The sequence below is a fragment of the Natator depressus genome, chromosome 16, assembly GCF_965152275.1.
Source record: "Natator depressus isolate rNatDep1 chromosome 16, rNatDep2.hap1, whole genome shotgun sequence".
Classification (NCBI taxonomy): domain Eukaryota; kingdom Metazoa; phylum Chordata; order Testudines; family Cheloniidae; genus Natator; species Natator depressus.
This window is the reverse complement of record NC_134249.1, coordinates 13775504-13784835: the sequence shown is the minus strand read 5'-3', so window position 1 is coordinate 13784835 and position 9332 is coordinate 13775504. Positions and strand designations below refer to the sequence as shown.

At 41.7% G+C, this 9332-nt stretch overlaps 1 protein-coding gene across 2 annotated transcripts; it reads right to left on the bottom strand.

Moving 5' to 3' along the window:
* Positions 1 to 92: 92 nt before the first annotated feature.
* On the bottom strand, positions 93 to 9291 carry PTGES2 (prostaglandin E synthase 2). Of its 2 annotated transcripts, XM_074973619.1 has the most exons (7): positions 8942 to 9291; positions 6813 to 7007; positions 6102 to 6157; positions 4512 to 4664; positions 3643 to 3843; positions 2500 to 2617; positions 93 to 1655 (listed from the first exon to the last, which is right to left on the bottom strand). In XM_074973619.1, the coding sequence occupies exons 1-7, from the start codon at positions 9215 to 9217 to the stop codon at positions 1503 to 1505; spliced, it is 1152 nt and encodes a 383-aa protein (XP_074829720.1). In that variant the 5' UTR covers positions 9218 to 9291; the 3' UTR covers positions 93 to 1502. The 2 variants fall into 2 exon arrangements, with proteins under 2 accessions (XP_074829720.1, XP_074829721.1); XM_074973620.1 differs by lacking the exon at positions 6813 to 7007 and having other exon boundaries at positions 8942 to 9289.
* Positions 9292 to 9332: the final 41 nt, after the last annotated feature.

Sequence of the window (9332 nt, the reverse complement as noted above, 5' to 3'; positions counted from 1 at the left end):
AACTATGGTGTAGCTGTACTTAAAGATAGCTAAGTGCAGAAGTGCTTAAATAAATGTAGCCAGCCAGCGTAGCAACAGTTTATTTTTATTGCAAATACTTTCTTCCTCTCCCACTACTACTCATCCAGTCCACACTAGAATTTGCACTTCATTTTCCTTCTAAAGTATCCGTAGATACAGCAGGTTCTGGACAATAAAACACACCTGTATCACACACTGATACTTATGACTGCTAGCAAAAAGCAGTCTTCAGCTAACACAAAGTTTCTGCATTGATGACAGATGTCATCTCCACCACTAATTTCCCAGATAACCAGTTTCCTTTAAAAGTGCCCACGATGCCATGGAAAGGATTGTTAGAAGTAGAGAAGAGGGAAATTAAAACCTAGGACCATTCAGAAGATCTCTCACCCTCTGACCTACAGCCAGAAGTGAAACGATTCCCTGCATCTTAGCTCACCAAGACAGGTACCAACTGGCATTTCCACACTGCACTAGTATTAGCCAGAACTCAGTGAGGAAATACTACTTCCAATAAGTTCACACTGTACAACGTAGCTTACAGCAATGGCTCCCACTCCACACAGCAAAGCCTTTGTTGCTCTTGCATTACAAGAAGCATCTAGAGAGCCAGAGGACTGCAAAATTCACTAGCACTCACTTGATAACTACTGATCATATTGAGTATTTCCAGGAACACTTTTCATGTAACTCATACTAGGAAGCTTTTTTTCAAATAATCATTTTGCAATAATTCTTTCTTCAGTCTAGGTTGTGCTCTCTGGGCCTCTATCTACTGGTAGACGAGAAACCCTAGATGCCATATACTGCATAGAAAGAGGAACTGAGCCTGTATTATCACTGACAATCCAGAATCACCTGTTGAAATAACAGTTTAAATGGAGATCACCCTGAAGACTGAAAGCACATGGCCTGCAGACAGCAGGATCTTTTCCATCATGCAAAGGGAATCCTTCCTCAGGGCTGCTGATTCACCCATTGCCCTCAGCACTGTACTTACAGGATGCTATTGCAGGTCAAATCTTAATGCCATTTAAGAGTTACACAGTACCTCAAATAGTCAGGAAGACACTCAGGACAACAGGAGTCAACCCTGAAGTCAACCCTGGACAGACCTCAAATATTTGCTTTTGCTCCAGGGTCCACTAGCCAGCATTGTGGTTTCTTTTTAACATATACTTAGTATGGGGCTCACCAAGAGAAAGTCAGTTTGCTGCACTCTGCTGTTTAAATCAGAATTTACCCTCCTCTCCAATGAGGTCCCAGGTCAGCACCTTTTACATGTTCCTATTATTCTAAATGTCATATGTACTTAACTGTACACACCTGTCCCCTCCTGCTCTCTTGGTCTCACGAAGCCCCTTATTAGCTCTAAGCTGGACAATCCACATGCCTGCACATCAGTCCAGGGGGAAAGGCCAGTGCATTTTATTTTTAAAACAGAAGGTCTTTCCTTTTTAATGTTTTTCTGTGCAAGAATTTTAGTAAGGTGGCTGCAGCAGTTGCCAGTTCGGGACTTCGGCCTCCCCAATAGCCTTCTCCATGCGATGGTACCAAGGTTGAATCTTTGTATGAGTCATCATGTCATCATAGGCTTCCAGCCCTTCCATGACCCGGAGGACCCCATACACTGCCTGTGCCAAGAGAGGAGAGAGAGTTTGGAAATTAACATAGATAACATTAACTCTACATCTGGAATGGATGTAACTTCAGATTTAAGTGTCCCAAAACTCTACTCCCTTCCCGATCACCCATTCCACCCATCTGATTAGCAGAGATTATTGAGACAGTCACAGGCATTAGATAGATAAATAGGCAGTGCCTAACAAAATGGGCAAAAATTTTGGGAGATGGAGTAAAATGAAAAGTGATGATAAGATCTGGTACAGTATCCAGCTCCATATAAACTCTTTATGGAGATATTGCTTCAGATTAAAACAAAAACCATTATCATTATTTATAATGAGAGTTAATGACGCAGGAAATGGTTTAAGATTCAAATCCTGAAGTCTGAGCTATGCATGCTAACCTTATGACCCTGTCCACTGATGTCAACAGGGCTCATCCCAGTTGCAGATGTGGAAGCCTAGTTTGTAAACTGCTTTTGTCATTACTTCAGATTGATAATGTCCTACTTTCGGAAGTCATGATGTTTGTAAGGTATGTGCTTGGAGTATATTTCCCAGTGGAAAGGCGATTGGCTGGCATGCTTTCTACACACACAGCCAATACAGAATGTATGCTCCTGAACTATCTCCATATTGTACAATGGAGTAAACATACTCACCCCGCACCTGTAACACACTATTTGACAACACAACTCTCACCTCCCACATAAGACACTCCAATGATATATCTAATATACAGACCAAGAGGATATAGTACATATTTTATACATAATCATAGTCACACCTATACCATACTATGTGCATGATGAATGATAAATTAAGTACAGAGACCAAGGGTCTTGACCATTACCAAGTCAGCGAGATTCGGCTGGCTGCCACCCATGAATGGTCTGTGTTTGCCAATAGCTTTTACCCAGTCATTGGCTGCTTTGTACAAATCTTCTCGGACATTATCCTGGAGATGGTGCCTGTGTTAAGAGAAAATATGGTGTCCTCTAACTGGTTCATTTCTCTCTTTAATTTTCCCCTCTCATTACTTTTCCCATGGATTGATATATGGCTGGGGACAGGGAATGCATTTCAGAGAGTGAATTGAAAGGCTTGGGTATTTTTAAAGATGACTATGAAGTAACTTGTGTGCATAAGCATCTCTTTCATTCAGAAGGTTAGAGGGCTCAAAGAAGTCCAATAAATACTTAAAGCTGATTAAGTGGTTAATGAGCTATTTACTGTAGTGGTTAAAGGAAAGGACCAGAATTCTAGAAATCATGGACAGTAATTCTTTCTCAGTCACTAACTAAGTGTGTCACACTAAACAAGTCAAGTCTTGACCATTCCTTGGTTACACCAATTGATAAACTGGATTAAAGAAGGCACTTCTATTGGAAAGACAGCAGAGATCTAAAAGGGAAAGATCCCCTGGTCCTACTACTATTCAAATGGTGAGGGTACAGTGGAACTAGTTCCACTTGCAGTGATCATTCATTCAGTTCATGGGAATAAAATATTACTTCCCAAAAGCCAGTTTCTGATTGTTCTGATCAGTGGAGATTTAAGTTGCACAGATCAAACAAGTATAAATTCCTTTGATATTTTCAAAGGTAGGAAAGGATTTTGCACCACTGAATGGCATTCAGCTGTACAAGAACATAACTGATGCTCCCATAAACTGTAATAACTGGAGTGATGTGCCTTGGAGCTAATGTTAAATTAAAAATGTGTCCTTACAGAAATGGAGATTTTGCTTCTGCATGTCTGATTTGAAAGTTGTTTTGGGTCCACATATAGTGATCATTCAGATACAATGATCAGAATGGAGCGAGTATTCAAACTGACCCTTAGAACAGAACTGCATTTTATTTGCAAGGAAAATGCCTATAAAAATGTGTTTGAGACACAGAGTTTTACTGTTTGAAGTTCATGGCTAAGGGTGGTTAAAAACCAATGGGACAAAGACATTCCCTTGCTGCGTGACTGGGTCAGTGGTACCAACCTGCTCTTCAGCCTCTTGCTGATGAAGAACATGGCAACGGCCCCCACGTACTTGGCAAAAAAACCTTCCACGGTGCCAAACTTTCCCTCATGGACAATGTAATTGAAAGAAGCCAGGGCTTCCCTAGGTGTGCGGTAAACATTGGGGGAGATGAGGTGAACAAGCCAGTCATCTGCCCATTTTCGCCACTTCATTTCCTCCCTGTAGACATCCCAAGAAAGTAGTTTAAGTGAACAAGGTGGAAACATTGAATCAGAGGAGGAGGATGCAGATGATATCAGAATAACTGTAGCTGGAGCTTCTGCAAAGGATGAGAGTGCAACATAGTTCCCATCCAGTCTGCTCCACTGGTAATATCCCTGAACTGTGGTCAGGAGGGATCCCTCCCCACCGAGCTGCTCTAATGCCAAACTCCAGCTGGATGAGACAAACTAAAGCTCTAGATTCACTTTCTATTATTGCAAGCAGGCTGGATGGCCCATGAGGAACGTGTGTCCCATAATCATGGGTTTTCCCCAACATAAATCAATCCCAAGTGACCCTTCCAGCTAACTCAGGAGCCTAAAGGGACATCACTCTCTGGGAAGAAGGCAGGGAGGAGAGAAAGCAAAGGAGGAAATTAGTGCAATGGTTGAGGCTCGGAGTACACCAAAGCGGGGGGGGGGGGGGGGGATTTTCATATAGAAGTATTACATTTTGCAAGTTAAACAAATAAATTACTTGAAACAAAACCATTCCAGTTATTTATGGGTGTCTGATGTGTATCATGTCAAGAGCAGCATTAGGAGGATTGTGTTTGTGTTCTCCAAGATGATACAGGAGGGGTGCTGTGAAACCAGCTCAGAGACCCTAGCACATGAAATGCTTACACCCTAGTTTCTTCGATGGGGTACACATGCTGGGTCTCCATTTCATCCAGCATGAGCCAGTATTTGTTCCCATACTCAGTCACCTCCTTGCCCTGCTCGTTCACAGCTTTCATAGGAGGATAAAATGACACAATCTCTTCTAAGCTCTTCTTCCTGAGGGGAGAAACACAGTCAGAATCTGCATGGTCTTCTCCATGTGTTACTGAAAAACAGTTGCTATGAGTCCTCTTTTTGGGCCAACAAAACACTGGCTGCTCTAAAAATAGAGACTTCCATAACGAGGCAGCTCAGGGGCTGTAAATCTAAGGACTATCTCTGTGCAGTCTGTATTTTCTCTTTCAGAATTCCTCTCCATCCTGAGGTGCAGTTAGTCATAACAGTGACTGTAAAAAAAATTGATGATTTTAATAGCACTGTGGAGCTGATACAGCTGTGGGAGAGCAAACTAGAGCCTACGGCATCATAAGGAAACCAGATTCCAATAGTGGAATATTCTATTATCGTTGATAATGTAAGAGAAAAAGATCATGGCTACATTTTTAGGTCTCAGGAGGAGATTGACCGTTAGGGGGAAATAAAAAAAAAAAAAAAAAACCAGCATAGTGAGCAAATATACAATTAAAATACTTGTCCTTCGGTTGTAATTCTTCCCCCACAGCGTAAAAGTAACTTCCACTGGCTTCAGTGCAAATTGTTTGAATCCTGCATGGGGGTGGAAGCAATAACGCCAGTGGACTTTAAAGTCTCACCCCCCCACACCCACCCCCAGCATCCCTTGACTTTCAAGATCTGAGCAAATTTGATCTGGAATCATGGATAGAACATAAATGTGTCATTTTTAGAGTGGTTTCAGTTTGAAAGTTGACTCTATACATGCCCGTTATACACCTTATTATCCCAGATATATCTTTACTGTAATATGTTGTAGTAACGTTGCAGTGTGTTCATGGATGCAAGACTAAGAGGAAAGTGCACTTAATGTATATGAAAAGAAAACAGTAAAAACACACTGAAGCCACACACATTAAAATGCACTACTATGAAACAGCTTAATGCAAGAAACTAATGAGAGAGAGAGTACATGTAAGTGTCATTTCAAATAAACCACAGTAAGTATTAACCAGACTCCAGAATAGTCAGCTGCAGCTAACAATGTCTCTTATGGTTAAATTTCTATATACTGAGGTTCTCTACATCACAGGGGGGAAAAAAAGGAATAAAAGTACAAGTTGTCCCAGATATAAGATCCCCTCCTTCTCCATTCCCTACTCAAGCTCTTTGTAACCTGGATCTAAAGAACAGGCTACAAGAGCAGCAAGTTGATTTATTTCCAGATATTCTGACTGGCCAACAAAACAAAACAAAAAAATCAGAGGAAGGTTTGATTCATTTCATTTGTGGACTAACTTTTAAGTCTTCTTTGTGCAAAGGCAGAATTCTGAATTAAAAAACACCTGAGCTCTATAACTAACACACACACACACATACACACACATACACACACACACACACACAAAAAAGTGTTCTTGTTTTCCAGTTTGCCTAAGGCAATTCACACTCAACTACATTCTCACTATCCAGTTCTCGTACCTGGAAACGAGATAGGTCTTTATTGCACTGATGATCACTGAAGAGTCATTCAGTTGCTGCAAAATAGAATGAACATAAACTTAAAAAGAGATGTTGATGGAGCTAAGGAGGAGGAGCTCATAAGAAGCTCTGCCAATTGAATCCCTTTGGGGCTTAAGTAGTCCCCAAGTCCCTTCTTCCCTAATCTTCCGTTTATTTCCATAGGCAAATCTGCTATACTACTGCCGTATATCTATTATTCTGCTTGTTCTAGACAGGCCAACAGTGGAAACCAAAGTGGGTTTCAGTCTGAGCCATTGGCATTCCAGGGGGCAAACCAGCATGGTAAGAAAATATACGGTTAAAACACTTGTCCTTGGGTCATAATTCTTCCACCACAGAGTACAAGTAACTCCCACTGACTTCTGTACAAATTGTTTGAATCCCGCATGGGAGTGGGAAGAATAAGACCAGTGGACTTTAAAGTCTCACCTTCCCCCAAACTCCCTAGCAGCAGCATGGCTTGTCACTGCTAGGGAACATTGGGTGTTGTGAGTGTTCGGCAAAATAAGAGTGAGGCTAAGGAAGAGGTAGCTAAGTATACAGCCATAAAATGAGGAACAGGATGCTAAGCAACCTCGGAAATAAAGTAGGCTACACCCGCACTTGGCTAGTGACCCAGTGCTAGATGTAAACCCAAGAACCGTGGTTATTTGAGAAGCAGAGACTCACCAGAGCGTTTCCAGCGTTGGCTAAAAGGATGGGCACCTTTCTGTAGGAGGAGAATTTGATCTCCTTCCTCATTACCGGGTTCACTTCCACAATTTCATAAGGCACCCCATGGTAATCAAGAAAGGCTCGAACCTTACTGCAGAACGGGCAGGTTTTGTATTGGTACAGGGTCAACTGCAGGCTACCTGCAGGGAGCTGAGGGAGGAAAATGCCAGAAGTTTCTATGTTCAATTCAAATATCACCTCCTCCCCCAATTGATTTATGTTTATTTTAAATTGCTGTTGCTGATATTTGGTGTTCAGATTATAATCTGGTCATCCAAATCAAAGCTCACACCCCTGGTTAACCAGCATTTTCTTCCAATGACATTATAAATACTTATCTTTTTTGTATAATGAATATCTAATTTTCTAAATATCCCCTTATCCCTTTGTAGTAACTCCGATCTCTTATGAATATATGGTTTTGCCAACCGAATCCTATAGGTTAGGGACCAAGTCATCATAAGAATGACATTCAAAACTCCGCTTTCTACACAAAAATCCAACCATCCAGCCTAAGAAAATTAAACAAATTAACCTTAAAAAACAAAAAGTAACCCCCCCCCAAAGTAATAAAATCCACAAAAATCAAAACCAAACCCATCCCCCACGCACAGTTTTTATGCTGCAAAGGGAGAGGTGTCAGAGATTCCACGAAGTCCACTAGAGACTTTGCTATTATCTATTTTATGGGGAAGATGCTCAAATACTACAGCAACGGACAGCAGTGCAAAACCCTACCTTCAACACTTTATAAAAAAATACCAGTGACTTATGCCCGGAAGCAATGGCTTTTTTTTTGGGAACAGTGGTTGCAAGGTATTGGTTGAGAACATATAAACACAGAATCTGATCTTGCATTGTTTGCACACCAGATCTTCACTGAGAATGCTGGGTGCACAAGGAATAAAGCATCAGTATTAGGCACAATGCAATTACACAACAGACATTTAACGTGCCTTGCTTATTATTCATACATTATAAAACACATGCCACCATTTTACCTTGTTTCTCACTTCCACAATCCTTCACGGTATTTGCAGGAAGTCATTAAAAAGAAAAAAGAAAAGGAGTACTTGTGGCACCTTAGAGACTAACCAGTTTATTTGAGCATGAGCTTTCGTGAGCTACAGCTCACTTCATCGGAAGTCATTAGTTGATGGAAAGCCCGATGTAAGCGTATAGAATTGTTGTTTTCCCTGTCACTTGACAACTACTTTTTGGTTTTTTTATTCATTAAAAGCAATTTTTATAGTTACTCAAAGAAGATAATGTTGGGTATTTTAGGTTTTAGATTTTAATACTTTAAATGTTGTTTCCTAATAACATCTAATATTAAGGAGGTGTGTGTGTTTCAATCAATAGAAAAAGTCTGCTATGTGTATTTAAACCTTCTCTTGAAGGGTTTGCCACCCCCAAATACTGCAGCATTATGCTAGTGTATGAGAACCAGAAAGCGAACAGACTAAAAGCAAAATTGAAACTAACAAGACTATTTTCTTTCTACTGACTAAAGTTAGGTATGTGTGTATTTCTTGCAGGATCAGGATTTATAAGTGTTTAGTTTTAATACACAAGAGTTATTAGTAAAATTGGTAAACATTATTTGTTTAATTATTTTTATTATTAGCTTTATTATTATTTTTAAAGTAGCAATTAGCCTATCCAGCGAAAACTACAAAAGGATTTGCAGACAGTAAATAGAAAAAGCAGACACAGATCATTTGAGAGACTTTTGTAGCCTTTTAATCTGGAGACTAGGCTAAAATACTATCTGAAAATGAACAAAAATAGAAACGTCATATAGGAGAGAAAATCTGTGAGGGGGTGAGGAAGAAACCAATTTCAAGGTTCTTCCTGCCACCCCCTTAAGATTTCATTAAGGATGGGAGCCAAGATCTCAGTGTGCACCCCAAAAATGGAAGATATTTGGGAGGCAATATAATTGCACGGGAAGGACCATCATTTCAGAGTCATTTGTAAGTGGGGGATGGGAAAGCACCATGGGGCCCGGTATTCCTTAGGGATTGCAAGGAGCTTCCGGATTTCCTGCAGTACTCTTAAAAGTGGGGGAAGAGGGAGGTTACCTTGGCTGCCTGCTGCTCTGCAAGGTGCTCCTGGGCCTTCAGGGGATCCTGGAGAGTCTGGAAGAGGCCAAAGGTGCCCCCCAGGGCAAAAGCAGCCCCCACCAGCATGCGGCTGCCCTTCCGTGCCCGACCCCGTGCATAGCGTCCTGTCCCAAAGGGGATACAGTACCCCCTGCTCTGGGCCCGCAGGAGCCCCACCCCAGCCGCCTGGCCAGCAGCCCTCAGTCTCCACGGGAGCAGCCCAAGGCACCTCCAGCCACTGCAGGCTGCTGCCATCTTCGCTCCACAAGGGGGGGAACAGTGCGGGAGGGCCTCTACACCCAGCACCAGAGGCTTTAAACCAGAGCAGAGGAGGCCTTGAGGATAGAGCGCCTCTGCTGGGCTTGTTTTT